Source organism: Fulmarus glacialis, unplaced genomic scaffold (assembly GCF_000690835.1).
Source record: "Fulmarus glacialis isolate BGI_N327 unplaced genomic scaffold, ASM69083v1 scaffold1386, whole genome shotgun sequence".
In the NCBI taxonomy this organism is placed as follows: domain Eukaryota; kingdom Metazoa; phylum Chordata; class Aves; order Procellariiformes; family Procellariidae; genus Fulmarus; species Fulmarus glacialis.
In genome coordinates this window covers 50,053-69,842 of record NW_009217257.1, presented here as the reverse complement: position 1 = coordinate 69,842, position 19,790 = coordinate 50,053, and the positions used below count along the sequence as shown (strand labels likewise).

At 35.6% G+C, this 19,790-nt stretch overlaps 1 protein-coding gene across 1 annotated transcript in view; it reads left to right on the top strand.

The window, feature by feature from the left end:
* Nucleotides 1–8,547: 8,547 nt before the first annotated feature.
* The window catches only part of CTTNBP2 (cortactin binding protein 2), a gene marked incomplete at its 5' end in the record, with an annotated part of 54,926 nt that continues 43,683 nt past the window's right edge, over nucleotides 8,548–19,790 (top strand). The window contains 2 exons of the mRNA XM_009579579.1: nucleotides 8,548–8,772; nucleotides 14,692–16,354. Of these exons, the coding sequence (XP_009577874.1) occupies nucleotides 8,548–8,772; nucleotides 14,692–16,354 (1,888 nt within the window). The remainder of the gene's footprint in view (nucleotides 8,773–14,691; nucleotides 16,355–19,790) is intronic.

The window sequence follows — 19,790 nt, the reverse complement described above, 5'->3', positions numbered from 1 at the left end:
TTCATAATTTGCATACCTTTTCATTAAAATAATAAAAGTTTGGTATTCATGTAATTGCCACACAGTAATATGGGACGATATTTTAACTGAGATTTTGATAGCTTGAAAATATGAAAATCTAAATGCTGTAAATGAAAAAGAAACACAGATTGATTTAGTTAAAGTTTTTCTGTTATGCTTTTGGTATGTTTTGTCTGTTACTGAGCTGAAGAAAATGTTTAACTGCTAAGCGTGGAGGCTAAAGAGCTCTTTTTTGGTTAGAGGTGAAGTCAGGTTTCCTTCAGTACTTCAGGAGAATGGCTGACAGATTTCCATGCAAAGAATTATGAATTGATTTGCATGAATTTGAACGATAAATTTGAACATGCAAAAACATCTAGATGACAAATGGTTATTTAAAGTAACCAGAAAGCTCAAGTCTCTTCTATCCATTGAGACTCATTATCAGTACGGAAATCTGTGTTATTTTCAGAAATAGATGTCTGGGTGGTTAGATAATCAGAGCATTGAACAGTGATACTTCCTTACAAAATATTGGCCTATAACTTTCAAATATTTAAGCATCAGAGAACAAAGCTGTCATAAAACACGTCTAATGTCATCTTTACACAGAGCATCCGGATGGCTCTTCTCAATTAAAAGCACATGTTGTTTCATGACTTGAGCTTTTTCTCCTTCCTCATTTAGAAACTTAGTGCAAGGCCTGAGTTTCACCTTTTACATCTGTAAGGAGTGAAGAATATTTTATATTGACTGTATTGTTTTTTCTTGTTGGTACTGATCTATTAGTAACAGATCTTAGCTTTGCAATATAACCTCATTTGTAATATAGCCTAATTTTTAAGTCTGCAACCTCAAAATAGTGGATTTTCATTAGTCTAAGGGAGAAAATTAGTAATGAATAATTGGAAGCATATGTCTGTCTGTCCTGTCTGTAACTCTTTCTTTCATGGAGGTTTTTGTCAGATAACAGGGAGAAAGGAAATGAGGTTGTGCTACTTAGCATTATTGGGGTAATAATAAACTGGTGCTATTGGGTGATATTCTCTTTTTATGGAGTCAGACCCCTAAGGAAATTCAGGCTTGATCATTACCTTGGTTGTATAATTCTTCTTCAGTGCTTTCTGTTATATTGTAAGTCAGGATTGTTTAAGCGTTAATTAAATGTTTGTCCTCCTATACGTACAGAGATTTCAGGCATGTTGTACTTTTGTTAAATCCGCTTTTTAGTGCAGAGAAGAGGAAATTGTACAGCTTTTTGCAAACCACTGTAATATTTGGATACTTGGCTTGAAATAGAGAAAATCTGGTGTGCTATTGTCTTTATCAACTGCTAGGTAAGTGACCTTTTATGCCTTAAAATGATAGTTTTGCATAACTTCTTAAATGGAGCTTACTGAGGATAGCCTTGTGAAATAACATACAGTCATATTCAGAGCTTTCTTTTTACCTTGAAAAATGCTTTTTAAAAGCTTGGATTTAAAGCTATGTGATTCTGAGAGAAAGGGACACTTTGCGAATTACAAATTTTTGGAAAAGTTTCATGGGTTGTTGTGAATGAGAGAATAATGCAACTTTTTGTTGCTACTCTTATTTTAATGGTTCATGCTTGGGATAACTTTTCTAGAAAAACTGATTGTATCTCCACTTTCATGCAGCCTACTGTAACGAGTTTCATTGATATATTTGCATGGCTTATGACTGTTATGAGACACTGCTCCAAGATACTTTTGAATGCTTTTTGTGAGTATGTGCGCCTTACATTAAAAATTGCTAAACAGGTATATTTTCTTTTCTTTATTAGTACCTCTACCAAAAGACTTGAATTCTTTCATGATTCTGATCAGTCATTCGTGAAGAGCTTTTTTTATAGTATGAAACAATTATATAGGTCTGTCAGAGCATAATCAACCTGTATGTTGGTTTTGTTTAACTTGCTGATTGCATCATCCTATTTCTCAATTCTTTCTACTGTTTTCGCTCTTTTTGAACTAGCAGCCTGTTATAATCATCGTTCTTCTTCAGAGAATTTCCATTTTTTTCATCCTTAAAGTGTATACACAAGATTTTGTTTTATGATACTTGACACTTAACATGGAAACAGACAGTTTGAATATATCGGTCAAATATTTTTCATATGATATTGAGTTCATTAAAATCTAACTCACTTGTAGACTTTGCATAGATATGCACTGTCACAGTGCTGAAGAAAGGAATTTAGATTGTAGTTAAGATTGTAAGGAGAAATTCAGCATCATGTGTTCATTGACAGAAATCATGCTGCAGGATACCATTTCTTCAGCAGTCATTGAAGTTTACATTTCCATTTTTAGTTTGTTCTGTAAAACTTTATATGGAAGTAACAGCTCACATGATACTTTGAGAACATTCATTTACATCTGCATTAAAAAAAGAACACCCAAAAAAAGCCAGCAAAAAAGCCCCCAAACCCTATTGTGTAGCAATATTGCTAGCATTCTTTAAAGAGTCATTCTTAATTAATCATAGTAAAACATCATATCCCCCACCCCACCCCGGTATTTTGCAGGTATCTCTGAAAGCACTGCTTTTATTAGGAGTATATACTCGTTGATAATTCTCTTTTGCTTAAATGAATAGCACCAGCAAATCATTTCAAGACACTGTATAATGCTACTGAATAAGATTTATAAACATGTTCTCTTTCAGCCACCTTCCTCCTTTAAAAAATCTATTACTCTTTCAATTTTATGTAGAATGAAGGGCTCACCCTTGTCTTTAACATAACACATAAAATAAGCTTTTACTGCCTCCTTTTCTGTGCTGGTTAGTTTTAGAAAACTTTTTACCACTCCGTAATACATATGTCAAGAGAAAATATTAATATGAACCTATCAACATCTGTTGAAACAATTTTAGTATATGTGGAAAAGGAAATTAATCAGAGGAACAAACGCTCTTGAAAGGAAGGAAATTTTGTTTAAGGGTTCTGGGGCAGCTTTAATTCAGTTCCATTGTTCCACAGCAGTGTAGGACATGCAGTCCTATTTTTGATGTTTATCATCAATTGCTGCATGGAAGACTTGGACTTGCTGAACTCTTAACTTGGCAGGTAAACGAAGAGGAAACTCTGAGATACATTGGGGGAAAAATGCAATATTAACCTTAAAAATACTGTTGCTTATATATTCTGTTACTGATTATGTAAGCTGATTATGAAAACTCATTTCAGCAAATGTGTGCAACTAATATCAACGTAGATTATTACCGAAAGAAAACTGACAATATAACTTATATTACGTGATTAATTTTTCATTTTTCATTATTGGGCTTATTTCTTACTTATATATTAATTGGCAGTATTTGTTTTTCCTTGCTTTTTTTATGCTTTTCACTTCAAGTCCACAGTAATATGGATACTATTTGCAGGCCTCCCTACCCCCTTACATTCTTGTTTCAATAATGGGGGGAAAAATCTAATTAGACTTCATAATTCTCAGTTTGGTCACTGAAAATAGATTTTTTTTTTTTTTTTTTTCCTCTTCTAAAGTGGAACATAAGAAACAAGTGACTGCAGGCCAGTTCTTATACTGGATATGCAGCTTTTTCCCACAGCCCATCATCCAGATACCTCCAGTCCTTTTGTTCCTCTCCCTGCACACCCCGCTGCCAGTCTTCATCTGCCAGTAGATAAATGGGGTCAGTGACTGCAAAGGGTCATCTTGAGAGATGGAAGTGTCCAGGAGGGAGCTGGCAGACAGATGCATAGAAGTGACTTGAATAGTGTGAAAAAAGTTGGTGCAGGGATGAATGAGGTGTCTTGCTGTATGTGGTAGGAGACAGGCTCCCTGAGAGAGTAATAAAAGAAGCAGTTTATCTTACAGCCTGATCCTCCAGATTCTTGTTGGCTGCAGACCTAGGAGAGAAAACTTGAGAGTAAACCTTCCTCTTGTGTCGCACCGCTGCGTAATCCCTAGGATTGTTCAGCAGTGATTTTTTATTTTTGAAAATATCACAGATTAAAAGTTCTGTTTTCTAAGTCATAAAAAGTATTTTCATGCTCCGAAGCAAGACGTAAGACTTGTTCCACCAATATGGATTTGGTTGTTTTTCTTTCCTCTGAGAGCTCATTTCTGTCATTTGTTACATGAGAAGATTGCTAACATCTAAAAGATAAAAAATAACAGTCCTGGAAGAAATCACTAATCATAGAGTAATTTAGGTTGGAAGGCACCTTGAGAGATCGTTCAGTCCAATCTTTTGCTTAAAGCAGTGCTAATGTCAAACATGGATTGGGTTGCTGATGGCCTTATCCAATCTAGTTTTGGAAATCTCCCAATGACAGAGGTTATATGTTTTCCCTGGGCAACACGTTCCAGTGCTTATCTGCTCTCAGCAAGAAGAATTTGTGTCCAACTCAAATTTCCCTCATTAGATCATGGGACGATTGCTACTTGTCCCGGCAGTGTGCAGACTGCTAGCATGTTTCTCCCTGGTTGTCTCTGTTTCACACTGAAAAGTCCTATTTCTACTTACCTATTCCTGGAAGAGAAGCCATGTTGTACCTTTTGATCATCTTTCACTCCTCTCTGAAGATGTTTTTCAGTCCTACTGTATTTTTATTAGTGTAAATGTGTAGTCCATCCTTGATCTAACATAATGCTATAGACCAGTCTGTCCCTAAAGAAACTTTGGGGTTTTGTTCTTTTTAAGTAGTAGTTGCACTCTTGTTTTAGTCTCCTTGGTTAATGTTTCAGATCCTGTGTAAGGATTTAAAAACTCTGTATAAATGTGATGTTCTTATTGGACTGAATTCACAAGCTGTTGTAAATAAGTTTAAGCTTTTACTCTATCACAGTAGTGAATTTCATGAATTATCTATTTAAAGGGTTTTTTCCTTTGTTTTTAGCTATTTTCTCTTGATTTGTGTGTGCTTACTGTCAGTTTTCACTAGCAGTTACCTGTTGGAGGATTTAACTTAAGGCTTAAGTCATAATTTTGTGTATGTACCACTGGCATAGGCTGCAGAAAGTATCGTTTCCCATGGATGTCTTTTTATACCTTTAAATACTTCCAATCTCAGTCCTTCCATTAAAAGGCTAGTTGCTATGCAAATCAGTATCTACAGAAAAATAAAGCTGACGGTTTATAAATTCATATAACATCTTTCACAGTGCAGCAGTCCTGATTACCTCCTATAGCGGGTGCATATTCTGTCTGGTTTTGAAAATTTTCTGTTTGAAAATGCATTCAGTTAATTATTCACAAATCAACATTTTAAATGTTATTTTCTGTATATATTGCTGTGCAATTGAAGTTAATATGAGACACTGCTAATGCTGTTTTAGCACAGCCACCAAATTATGCAGAGACTATTTTAAAGGATTAATTACCCGCATGACATGAGACTGCACATTCCCCAGCTAATAAGCGCCATAAAAACCAGATATCTTGATATTGCTACTAGTTCTTATGACTTGAAATTCAGTGCTGAAAGATGATGTAAGAGAGAAAATTTTCTGATTCTGGTATTTCTATTTCTCCCATCTGATGTACTTTAGTGAAGTGCAAAGGGACAGAAGTATTATTTAGGGGCTGGAAGAATCATGTAAAAAAACCCAAGTCTAGCTCGTCTTCCTGCCACTTCGTGCCTAAGTTTTAGGGAACTACTTATTGATTCCCTTCTACCAAGCTTCTGCTTTATCTTTTATTCTGGTATCTTCATTTGAAATCATGCATCCTCATCCCATCATTTTATTATATATTTTTAGTCCTTGTATAGAACATGGAAACATTTGTTTTAATATTTTGCATTTAGTTCCCTTTTGAGTTGGAAGCATCCTGAGGTGACTTTGCTGTTTATGGTTTGAGAGTCGCCAGTCTGTTTTACCCTGTGCTTTAGGGTATGCAGTTACGGCTTCAGCCCTACAGGGTCTGTCATCCCAAACCATCTGCTGTTTGAGACCTATTGGTTTTTCCACAGTCTTTAGCTTTCAGATTTTCCTGGTGCCACTTTAATTCTTAATGCCAGCAGATTGTTTTGTTTTTCATTCAGATGGAGCTCATCCCTTTTATATAGTTTCATCTTTTCCTCAGTTAATGAATCCGAACACCCAGTCCCGTTACTATTTTGGCAGATGCACACCGAGCCTTTGCTTTGCTTGCTCTGTTAATTGCTACGCATGTTAGAGAACATTTGAAAGAATACATTCATATTGCATACATACAGTATGTGCCGAGAGGACAGCTAGTCATGGGTCGTAGAAAAAACTAGAAAATACACATTATTTCACTGGTTCTCTACCTGTGCCTCATTAAAGGCATGAGTGGTTGCCTTTGCCTCTGAGATCAGCTAATCTACTTGGCTTCTCTTTTTGCTGTTGGTCTCTGGATTTAAGGATGGAGGCTCTAATGGTCTGTTTTTTTATTTACAGCTGAGCTGCTACATCAGTGTTTTTTCCTTTACTTTGATGGCTCACTTTCTTTATATAAACTAAGTGGCTTTTACACTGCTGATAATTTATATATGGATTGTGCCTCCATCTCCATTTAAATTCTTAACCTGCTTGGGTTTGTCATCTCGTTTGGCTGCTTAGCACTTTAATTTCCATTTAGGGTCAGGGTTTCGGTTTTGATTGTTTCCTTTACATGAAGGTTGAATTCCTAAGCTGCATACTGTCCTGTAACTTCAGTATATAGAGCCAGGAGCTACAAATATAGCCCCTTCATCCCTGGCTTTGTAATATTACCTTTGGAACTAGCTATTTTATTTTATCTTATTTTATTTTAAAATCTAAGTTAAAAATCAAGGGATTCAGATATTAGACTAATTTATAAGGCAATTTATAAAAATTAACTAGGTTCTATCAGCTTATTTTTGTCTCTTCAACCAATCACTACCTGAGTTTGTAAGCCTAGTTAGACTTTAGGTCTGAACGAACTCTGTAAGCTTTTTCTGAAGTTATGCCCCAAAGGCCTGTTTTTTTAATAAATATTTTCAAGTTCTATTTATACTATCAAATTGCAAAATAGACTAAAAGTATCTCAAGCCTCAGAATACGTAGGCACACTTATTTCTGTTGCAGTCAAATTCTCTTTTACCTTTTAATTTCCCACAACATTTCAATTTTGTAGACGGTATACAGGAAAAAGTTGGGCATTCACTAAGGTATGTTATTTGTAGTTACTCCCTGGAGAGTTTTTCTAACATAGTTCTTATGTTCTTCTTTGGTTTCTCATGTCCTGAAATGTGTGTTACCTTTTATGACTTTTTCATATGTCACAATTTTAACTTCAAGGTTTCCCAATGATCTACTAACCCATTTGGTTACCATTAGCCCTGTTCCTCCTCTGTATCTCAGAATTGGCTTTCTCTTTTTTGCTTATTGTTCAAAACTTCTTATTATTATTCTTCCTCTTTTTTGCTTATTCCTCAAAATTGCATTTGAACCAAATCACAGATAAATGTTTTATCTATTTTTAGAGGGATTCCTCTTTCTAATGGTGTTTCTCTGCACCGTGGGGTTTTTTTTTTCTGATTTTTTGAGACATAATTCTTTAAAGAGCTGCCCTGGTGATTCCAAAATTTGTGCTATAATAGTTTGGTTTTCTTCCTTCTGCTTTCTGTTATATGTGCAAGCACAAAAACACCACAGCAAAATTTTAGAAATCATTGGATCTTTCTGGTGGGTTTTTTTGGTGGGGTTTTTTTTTTGGCTGGTTGGTTGGTTTAGTTTGCTTTTCACAAATTAGATGGGTCTTAAGCCTGAGATTTTGGAACAATATTTTCTATGAAGACTGTTAGAAGTCAGTACTTACCTGTGGCCTTCCTGTGTATTAAACGTATAAAAATACCTTCTCTGAAACTTTTCATGTTGGGCTGAAGAACCAAAAATTTGTCAAGCAAAACTACCTCTGATCTTTATTGTGTAATATTTTTTGTTATGACAATAAACTATTATACTGTAGTTTGGAAATACAATTATGTTTTAAAATAATGGTATGGAGAAACATATGATCATGAAGGTCTTCCTGAACAGAGATATGAGAAGTGTCTTAATTTCAGAAAAGCCTTGGTGGTGTTTTTGCTTTTTGCTTGTCTGCTATTACTTATGAAAATTTCTGTATGTGTAAATATGCCGTCAATTTTTTCATTTGAAAAATACTTATTTTGGTACTGCAGTAAATGCACAAAACATGTTTTCATATCTTTTACTAACATTATTTTAATACACAGAAATAGAAAATTTTATTTTAGAATGTTTTTCTTCCCTTTCCTCTCTGTGTATCAGCCAATTTACAAGATGTTATTTTTGTGATACTTCTGAAACTGCTCCAAATTGATATTTCTGTTTTGAATTGAGAAGGGGAAGGGTTTTTTTATGTAGTGACTATAATGAAATCTGTGTGCAACATATCTGACTATTTCTTTTAGAGATTGTAAACAAATACCTAAAGAAAATATTTTAAAAACATAAATAAGTAACATAACGGTCTCTTCTATGTGTGGATGTACTCCAAAGAACGCATTCAGTTTTATTTCTTTGTCTATTTGGTTTTTTTTGTTAGGCCCGGCGCAAAGAGGTTTTTATCCAGGAGCGATATGGAAGATTTAATCTGAGTGACCCATTTCTGGCTCTTCAGAGGGACTTTGAGGCAGGTGCTGGTGATAAAGAAAAGAAGCCGATATGCATGAACCCTCTCTCCATTTTAGAAGCTGTTATGGCTCACTGCAGGAAAATGCAAGAAAGAATGTCAGCTCAGTTGGCTGCTGCTGAAAACAGACAAAAGAAGGTATCCTGCTACCAACTTTTTTCCCTTTTCCCTCTCTTGATTTGTTCTTTCATGCCACTTTTTTAATTTGCATCTTTGTCTAACATGATCATCATTACGAGTGTTAAAATGTTATCACATATATAGAAAGGGTGCTGATTTTCTGGTGATATTTTGTGCGCACACCTCATTTGTTCCGTGAATTTAGCTCTACTTATGGAATAAATTAAATATAACTGGTACAAGTCGATGCAGTGTATAAGTGGATAGCTCAGCATGAGCTGAGAAAACATCATCACAATATATTTTTAAACCAACACCATTGAAGCCTAGAGGAGCTACTGTTATTTTTGTTCTAACCTACATAGCATAAAATAAATAACTTATTTGCATTTTATATTAGGTGGCTCTGTTTCATAAATCAATAAAAATAAATTATAACTCTAAAAAGTACTTTTTTGCATATTTAGAACATTTGCTGTAAAGAGAAAATTATTTTGGAACAAGTATGTTGCAAAAAAATCTCATATTGAAGATAAAAAAATGTCATTTTGAAAGTGAATGGTTGGTTGGTTGCACATATTTTCACTAATATGTAAAAATGCATATGTTGGGGAGGGGTTTCTGAGAGGAAGGAGGGGAACAGTAATATAATAGACTAATCTAGACCAGGTATTTTTGAATAGTTAGAAAAGAAATGCTTGCTACCCATCCTCACTTGGTATTAGATGGATAGAATGTCTTCAGCAGCTGTGAAATAGCTTTTTGGTGACAGTTTTATATTGATGTTTAAAAAAAAAAAACACTAGACAATACTAAGACAATTGACATAAATTTGATTTTAGTAGTAATTGCTCTTTGGGAAATAATATGCACACAAAAGTACTGGAAGCCTGCTGGAAATACATGCCTGTATTAAATCAGCAAATGCATGTAAGATGGGCTTACATACTGAGAATATGTCTCAAAGGCAGCATATTGATACGTAAATTCCATTTTTGTCCTTTTTGTGGCCCAGATTTATTACCAAAGTCTATATCTATAAGTCTGCACATACAGGAAAGGATGCTCTTGTCTTTTGTTTCCTAGAAGAATACATGAGGTTTTTTTCCTTAAGTCTTAATTTTAAGTAGTTCGATCTTAATTTATTTTGCAGTTTGATTCTTACCTTGAGAAGTACTTAAACCTCTGTTACACTCAATTCTGAAGTCTGTAACTTACAAGCTAAACTTTAAAGTACTACACTTGAAAAAACGTGTTGCTTTGAAAGTGTGTCATTATGATTCTAATGTTTTTACTCCTGGTGACAAATAGGAAATTTAAATAACACAGGATTTGAAAACAAACTGCATGGTGTTGAGCAGCTGTGTGCATGGTTCTCTACATCTTCCTCTTTTCAAGCCAATTAATAGCCAATTAATAGCCAATGCTATTTGGACAGAGCACCCTCTTAAACTTCTTGGGTTTGTGGCAACAGATGACATATCTCTCAACCATCTCCATTCATTCACAAACCATTCATTCAGTGTTTTACCTTCCCTTAGTTCCACATTTTCTTCCCTCTGAGGAAGAGTAATGAATATATTTTGGGGGATTTCTAGAAATGTTTAACAAAGTCGGGTTACCCAATGTAAGAAAAAAAAAAGTTAAGCCTAGACAAATGTGACCTAAGTACAGAGCCAGTGGCACATCCTTCCTCCAAGAGTGTTCCTCCTTCTCTAAATGTGTGATGCCTCTATCTTCGTGTTTGGAATTGCCTCACTGTCTCACTCTTATACTAAGTAATGAAGTCTGTGTACAGCTGTGTTTATTTTCTCTGAATATTACTGGACTTTAAACAGGCTCAGACTGAACTTTTATTCCTGGGGACTTATTATCTGTGAATATAGTGAACTTAAAAGTATTTTTTGAGTAAATTTTTTATTCGTTCATAAAAAGCAAGTCATAACAATATGCCAGAATGTAGAAAAATGAAAGATGTGCACAAATGACTCAGTCATAGGCTTGCCATGTACCAAACACTTATTCCCAAGATGTCATCCGCTTTGTGTTAAGTCTCCATCCTCTTCCATCTCTTTTCCTGGAGCTACTATCATAATTAATTTTGAGGTTTCCTGGGAACTCAAAATCAGATAATCAAAATGACAGTTCTTGATTTGTCAAGTGTTTGCAGAGAAGTTACTATTGGGATGCATGCTCAAAGAAAGACAGACACGTTGCTTGGAAGAGGCCCATTGATGTGATTTAGTCTAACCTTGTGCTTAAAGCAGATTATCACCAGCAGTACATCTGGTCATCTGTGAACTTGTCTAGCTGAGTCCTGAAAACCCCCAGGAATGGCAATACTGCAGCCTTTCTGCACTACTATCCTTGTGAAGAACTTTTTTCCAAGACTGAGCCTCTTAAACGGCAATTTTTCACGTTAACCTGTTGTTAACACCTGCCACTACCAAGAAGAATTTGACTTTGTCATCATTGTAAGGGCCCTTCAAAAGGAGCGGTACGTTGCTATTAGATCATCCCTCAGTCTTTTTTTTCACTAGACTAAGCAAGCCAAGCTCCCTCGACCTTTTCTCACAAGACATGCACTCTGTGTCTCACCTTTGAAGGGCCTTTGCTGGTTAGTTCTTGGTGGGACACTATCATTTTTCTCAGTATCCGTTTTTACCCCTTTTCAAATCCTTCTTGGACACATTTCCAGATGTTTACAGTACTGATATGATTTAGTGCATGCATATAGTACACTTTGCAAAACATCAGGTCATAGTTAGTTCATAAACTCATAAATAATTACAGCTAGTTCCAAAGCTATCATCTAAAGGAAAAAATGCAGTGTAAATATTCAGAGGTTTTTCCTATTCAAGATCACGCAGCCAAAACAAGGGCGGTGGGGGAGAGATAGACGTAGGAGACAACATAAAATGAGAAACTAATGCTGTTCTTGTCAATTTGAAATCAAATAGAGGACTTATATATATATAAGGGATTCTTTATTTATATGCAATGCTTACAAATAAGATACTATAATAGTATAGTAAGCTGGTTTCATCCCAGTTATGTTATATGTTAAAATATGCTTGTAATTATTTGAAAGTAATACAATTTCACAACAGTTAATTTATAGAACCAGTCCCTTGTTTGAAAGCAAAAGGGAGGAATAATAAAGTATAGAAAATCTTGATAAAAACATTTTCACTATAATCTTATTGCATTTCCAAGCTTTAAAAATTGTATACATTTCTCATGATTTTTGTATCTCTTTTAACAAAAAAGAAACTGTTGGATGCTCCACTGTTACTGTTGGATGCTCCACTTGCTTTGAAATGCTTGTGAAACATCCAAATGCTGTTGGATGCTTTGAAAAAAACAATGAAATGCTTGAGAAAAAATAATTATTTTTCTGCATGTGAAGAACTGTGAATGGGACCATTCCTAAATACGGTGTCATCATAATAGCATGTTAATTTAATTTGCAGCTGTACTGTCGTTAACATAACTGAAGAGGTGTTGTTGCTGATACTGTTTGTTTAGCAATGACTGATAATGCCATACCTTATTTTTTATATATTTAACAATGTTTTTAAGAAAGGGTGGACTTGGTTTTGTGAAATGCATTGTACGGAGTGTATTGGTTAACCTGGGATGAAGCTCTAAAACCCCAGTGGAGCCCCTCTGCTGCTAAACAGGTTTTGAGGTATTCAAAGCCAAGATGACATTTATAATGTAGGTATAATTTCCCATAGTGATTTCTTCCTCTTAGTTCACTGTTTCTTATGATAATGGTAAGATTTCAGGAAGAAATTTTACTATTACTGTAAGATACATCACATCAATACTGCCATGACCTTTTTATGCTTTTTCCCATTCTTCTGAAGAAAACAGAAGAGAAATTTAGAGTCGGGTAACGTTAGAAATGTTGGGAGACTGAGACACACGTTCACTTATAAGTGTAAATTCATGCAGGATTTATTGTTTGTTCTCTCTATGTCATTTCACTTCCCTTCCTTTTTAAGTGTTTTTCTGTGTTTGAATTCAACTTACCACGTGGGAAAAAATTATCATGGGGACAATGAGCTATAGCAGGTGGGACTTATTTCTATTACAACTACAGACTCTCTCCCTCTTGTACTCATCTCTTGATGGCATGAGTTTCAGCTCTACTCTATGGTGTAACTGGAGAGTAACAAACCTGTTATTTAAAAATGGTATTTATATTAGCTTTTGTTTAAATGCAGTTTAGTTAAAAATGAATTGTAGACACATCTATAGTGATGTGGGAAAATGCTTCCAGGACTAAGAAATTTCATCTCCTATTGGAGAGGACAGGGAATAGTGTCCTGTAGCAACAGGCTTCTGAAAAGCTATTATATTGTAATGCCTGGGGTTTTTTTTGCCTGTGTGTCTGTTTGTTTGTTTTCATCTAGCAACCAAGACAATATTTTAAGCATTGACTGAGAAAGGAGATGTTCCATAGCTATCACCAATCCCATAGGCCATCTTGTTTCCCACATTACAGTTTACAGTAAATATATTCACGACACTGTATTGTCTTAAACTCTGAAATTAGTATCATTTTACCATGACACTATAATCTGAATCTATAATCTATGATTCTTCCTTCATCTACTGAAGGGAAACATTTATTCCAAGTAAGATCTTAAAAGTACTGCTATTTGCCACAGCTTTTTTTAGATTTTTTTTTTAAGCATTTTGAAATGTTCTCTTATTGTAGAAGCATGAAACGGTTTCCTGCTACAGTTCATGTTTGTGAGCACTTGATTTTTTTTTTCATAGATATCTGAAAGTATTTTTCCAGAAAAAATGCCCACTTAGAAAATGCACTTTAGTGGTACAGCTCTGAATCATTATTTCTGTATTGATCTGTACGTAAATATGAAGCAGAACTGACAAAGCTAAACCAATAAAAACAGTACAGGAGAAGGAAGCAGTTTCTTGGGGTTTTGCTTATTTGTTTTTTTATCAGTCATTCAGATAAGCCATATAGGAAGCTGCTGCATCAGTATGTGAAGGGAGGAGCAGGAAGAAAGAAATCAGTTTTTCTTTTGTTGTTGTTTGACTTGTGTAAAAGTTTGCTTGGGAAAATATGAAGCAATTTGGGTTGCATTATTACTAGTAGGTATTTTATAAAATGGTGCATTAACATGTTTTTCCAGTGCTTTTCCAGAACAGCATCTTTGAGTAAAAGCATAATCAGCAGGCAAGATGAATTAGAGGTGATGACTATATGCATGAGGGGAAAAATTATTCTTATCCATTATCTGCATGTAGTAGGTAGTTTTTTGATTCTAGCTTATAACATATTTTATACATCACTGATGTCAGTGACACCTTCCGCTATTAGTAAGTACAGGAAGATGTTTCTGCCTGTGCCAAAATGGTCTCAGAAATGAATGTCTTATTTATAAATGTTAAAACAAGATGTAAGACACCTATTATGAGCATGATGGACTGTGTATTTCAACCCTAATCTCCTTCAGTCTGAGGAAGACCTAAAACCTAAAGCTTTCATTTCTGGGCTCAAAGTTTTTTTTCAAAGCTCATCTCTTGCTTGTGTCTGGTTCTTTTACCGAGAAGAGGACTTTCTGTGATATCTTATGTCTGATTTCTGGAGAACAGGTAGCTCCTCACTCAGAAATCACAAGCATTTAATCACTTTGGGGAGTCTCTTTGTTGTCAACGGAGGAAAGTAGATGGGCTTGCTTAGTTTCTGAATTGCTCTTCGGAGATGCCTGTCTCTTTCGTTTGCTTGTATAAGATTATAGGCACTAGATGTTAGATATCACAAATCACTTTCCTGGGTCAGACAGGTTCATTTTAGGCATACTCTCAAAGGTTAAAATAGCAATGTCAGGTTAATACTAGGTTATGTTGAAAGTCTCCATCTTGTTAATAAGAATTTTTCTCTGTGCTTTCTTACAGTTGGAAATGGAAAAATCTCAGTTACAGAACCTTGAGCTGGAGCACAAAAAGCTATCCGCTCGTCTTGAAGAAGAACGTGGGAAGAATAAGCATGTAGTATTGATGCTAGTGGAAGAGTGTAAGCAGTTGTCTGGCCGAATTGTAGAGGAAGCCCAGAAACTGGAAGAAGTGATGTCAAAATTTGAAGAGGAAAAGAAAAAGGCTACTGAATTGGAGGAGTCTCTTGCAGCTGAGAAACAAAGGAGTACACAAATGGAAGCTCAAATGGAAAAGCAGCTGTCTGAGTTTGACACAGAGAGAGAGCAGTTGCGTGCCAAACTTCATAGAGAGGAAGCGCACACCAGTGACCTCAGAGAAGAGAGAGATAAAATGATCAAAATGATTGAGCAATTGAAAAAGGAGAATGAAAGTAAAGCCAATCTTTCTCTTAAAAATAAAGACAAAAATAAAGATAGGAATCTTGTTTCTGTTTCTGTTGAAACAGAAGAGCCAAGTTCAAGAACTGTTGCCTGCCAAACAGATACTGTAGTGATGGATAGTAGCACAGAAAATGTTAAGAAGTTGCCTTTGACTGTATCTGTAAAGCCTTCTACAGCGAACCCACTAGTGTCTGGCAATACAAAAATGAATGTGTGCACCAATGCAGCATTTGGGAAGCCTGTCATTGACAGGCAATCTTCATCTAGTGAACTTGTCCCTCCCGCAACTCCTGTTCTTACACAGAATCAAAACAGAATTGAGGAAAACGGACCAAGTACAGGCTCATCACCTGATTTACCAAGTAGCACTTCCCCTTTTTCAAATAGTACTTCCCTTTGCACCCCTGCAGCACCGACTGCTGCAGCTCAGAATTCCTCACTCACTTCGTCTATGCACAGTTTGCATTCACCATCTGCCAACACTACTGGGCATCCAGGCCTAAATCCACGAATCCAAGCAGCTAGATTTAGATTTCAAGCGAATGCAAACGATCAAGACCAAAACGGAAACACAACCCAAAGCCCTCCCTCAAGGGACGTATCCCCTACTAGTCGTGACAACCTAGTTGCCAAACAGGTAGCTCGGAATACCGTTACCCAAGTCCTTTCGAGATTTACAAGCCCTCAGAGCAGCGCTCCATCGCGGCCGGGGACGTCACATTCAATGGAAGTTGGCACTTACCCCCCAGTCGGTAGAATGAGTTTAAAGACTCCCAGTGTATCAAGAATTGACAGAGGAAATCCTCCACCTATTCCTCCTAAAAAACCAGGGCTTTCGCAAACTCCTTCTCCACCACACCCACAGCTTAAAGTTTTAATGGATAGTAGTCGATCCCCAAATACAAGTGCAAAAACTGACAGCAAAACCGTGACCTCACCTCTTTCAAGTTCACCACAAGGAATCAGGGTAATAAATGAGGAAATTATTTCTAAGTCCTCACCTCAGCTGCCACCAAAACCTGCTATAGATTTATCTGTGGCACCTGCAGGCTGTGCCATACCAGCCATAGCCTCATCTCAGGTGGGTGCCTGGCCTTCCCACTTCCCTGGACTGAACCAACCTGCATGTTCAGAAAATTCCTTTGTCATTCCCACCACCATTGCCTGTAGCTCCTCCATAAACCCTGTTAGTGCTTCATCCTGTAGACCATGTGATTCAGACAGCCTCCTGGTAACAGCATCAGGTAAAGGGATTGATATGCTACAAACTGTCTCTCTCTAAAATAATGTTTTGGTTTTCCTATACGTCTGCCATTTGCTTTATTTATCTTTTTATACCTCTCTCTTTTCAACTTTCTAAAAGCTGAAGTTTTCATTTATATTTTCTCCACATTCCAGGGGTATGGAAATTCTTTTGCTCATTTAGTAATGTTATAAATTAGTTTGCTTCCTTGAGGTCTCCATGTTGAAGGCTTTTTTTTGAAGGTAAAGAGGACTAATGTTTTAAGTAAATGGGCTGCAGATTATGATTTATTAAAGAAACTCCTTTTTTTTTATTTGTTTGGTTTTGGTTTGGGTTTTTTTGGGGGGTGGTGGTGGTGAATGCTATTATATTGGACTTCAAAATGCTTTCTCAGTCTGATATAATGTTTTGAAAATCACTTCTGCTGGTGATCTTCCATGGAATATGTATTTCAGTGCTTTGTGAATCTTTTAGAAAATAGGGCATAGCTGGAGCTACTGCATTCTCCTATGGCATTAGATGGTTGCACATTAAGGTATATAATTGCCTGGATAACAGTGCAGTTTCAAATATATCACTTCATACCTATAGAATATATTTCATTTTTATTTCCATTTTTCTATAGTTCTTCCGGTTTTAGTTGTAGGCTTTGTTAATACTTGTGTGTAGCATCTCACAGGTTTCCTTCAACAGATAGTAGCAAAGATTTGCTGTGGGAGAGTTAAAATCTAAATGTTATGCTGATAGCCTAAGTCTGGAGTCAGTGTGTGTATCTGCTATTCATTTTGCATTGTGGTGGGGACTTATTTGTGTGCCTAATGTGCTGCCAACTTCAGGGTATCATCTTCCTGATGGCAGTTAAATGAACAAAGTCGGCCCTGATCTACCTTTCAGTTAATTGTTGATCTCCTATAAATCTTTTTGTCAACATATTTCCCTGCTGGGATCAATAGCACTAGAATATTAGAAGCCCCTCTTTAGCCTGACTTGCACTGCAGTGAGGGAGATGGACACACAGTTATGGAACACTTTAGACCTTCATCAGCATTGAAGAATGTTTGAATGGTCTCAAACTTTCAACAGTTATTCTCAGTTCAGTTATGGTACTTCAGTCCCTCACAACTTTAGTCCCTGTATCATCATCTATAGGGTATAAAACCCCTGCAGCTGGTGTGCTTCCATCACACAACCAACCACTTTCTGTCGGTAGCTGCACCACTGTCTGCTAAGGCAGTTGAACTCACTCACCAGTCTTGGGGAACCTGTTCCAAAAGCAGCGTGTGGCGAACTTGTATCTGTATATATAGGAGATTCCAGGGTTCATATTATTAAGGAATTTTTATTCCCATTCTACTTCATTGAAGACTTTCTGCATGTTTCTGGAGTAACCTAGTCATGTTTTTAACATTTGGCTGTGGCATCATACTGTCAGAATCCTCTCTCCTTTCTGAACTGTGCCATAAAAATATGAGCTCAGAAATCTTATCTTCCATTTGTCTACTACTTCTCAGAGTTAACAACTGTGGGATTTGATGGCTGCCTCTTAGTTTGCTGTTTTTCATATGGGTGTCCTGAATTTTCATCTTAAATTCTTATTCCTAGCTGATTGCCATGTCAGATAGATCTTTAGTCTCCCAGTATTCCAGATATTCTTCAAACCTAATTTGCCTTCAGGTGCTATTAGGCTCCATAATGGAATTAAAATTTCATTTAAAAAAAAAAAAAAACAAACCCTAAGATTTTATTAACAGACAACAAATTATTGGCAAAATCAGCTTCAAAGTGAATAGGCAAGAGGCTATCTTCCACAAATCCTATCAGCATGAATTAGGCTGTATATTTCAGTTAGTCTTACATTACCTAGATGATGTTTGTTAATCATCTAAGACAGTTTTTGATTATTCTTAAAAAAAAAAAATCTTCTGTGTTAAAAATGAAATTACCCCTACTTGACTTCATAACTTCATGTATTGTTATTGCTTTAGTTTGTGCTTCGAAGTATAAACTTTTTTCGTAGGAGAACAATCAGCCTTTTAAATAGGACTCCTCCACCAAATAGTCAATTAGGGTCTCTTATGAAATTTGTGACAGTTCTCAGAGGCAATTCTCAAAGATAGGATTTTTGTCAAAAAACATTTTTTTTTTTTAATAGTGCTGGTTTGTGCTGGTTTATGTGTTCAGGTTGCCTTTCTTCATTTACACTCCATTCACTTGTTTTTGGAAGCGATGGAAACCTTTGTGTTCATTTAATCCCCTTATAATCCTTGCTCTGAACATTTGACGCTGTTAGTATTTTGTAAGTGGCACTGCTTTTTGTGAATGTTTGCAATTGCAAATGGGAAATGTAGCCCATAATTGGAGTTCTGCAAAGAAAGATTGCCTAAAGTCTGGTTAGTGGTCTGCTGTTATTTTATTTATACAGAGATGTTACTTTAATATCCCTCCTTTACTGACTACAAACAGGCTCAAAGAACTTTAATAACTTTATCTGAAATATTCAGGTAAATATTCAGGAACTCCTTTGTCTTTTACCCAAACTAATGCTTATATTTTAGTGCACTTGTTCTCCAATCCCATTTAATTTATGTTTTTTAAGGGAACTTAATCTGTTCTGGCCAAGTGTTCTGGCGAACTGCAGAACTAAAAAAACTTTGAGCAACAGATGTTATGCAAGTATGGAAAGACATTTCCTTCAAAATTTTATGCTGAGAAAATTTTAAAAAATGGATTTTATAAATATATATGGAAATTGACTTTGTCTTAGAAAAGAAAAGATAAACCAAAATTAATAACACTGTTTTCATTAAGATAATGTGGTCAGTAATGTCTGAATTCATGTCACTTATTCACTTTCTTTTTTCAGTTTCTTTTTTAAGTATGACTTTTCTTGAGGTGAACAACATCTCACAAACTACGAATACTACTGAAACCTCCTTCCCATATCTGCATTTTCATGCCTTCTAGGCACAGATTCAGTTAGTTTTATTAATGTTCTAGTTGATTTTAATTTGTTTTATGTACTTTTTTCAGAAAGTGTTTAGAATTTCAATTTTACTTTCAGTTAAAGCAGAGCATAGTGAAATCTTATTCATATTTTATTGTATAGTAAGTAGTGAGCTTCAATCAGAATTTGTTAATATTTTTAAACAACAGTGCAAAACAAATCTCACATATTAAAAAAGACATTGAAAGAATCCTCCATTTTTATATTTTTTTGTTTGTCAATAAATTTGTGTTTCTTTCTTCTTACCGTGGAGTCAGAAGAATTGATAATAGCCTAATCACTAAAGTATTCTATTTATTAATTTTAATACAGTTTCCTTGTTAGCTCACATTGCTTTAAGAACATATCAACAGCCTGATTTTCAGTAAGGGAGGGTCTTGGTTCTAGACAGAGCAACTGTTAAGAGCAAACTTAAAATCAGAGCACAGATTGT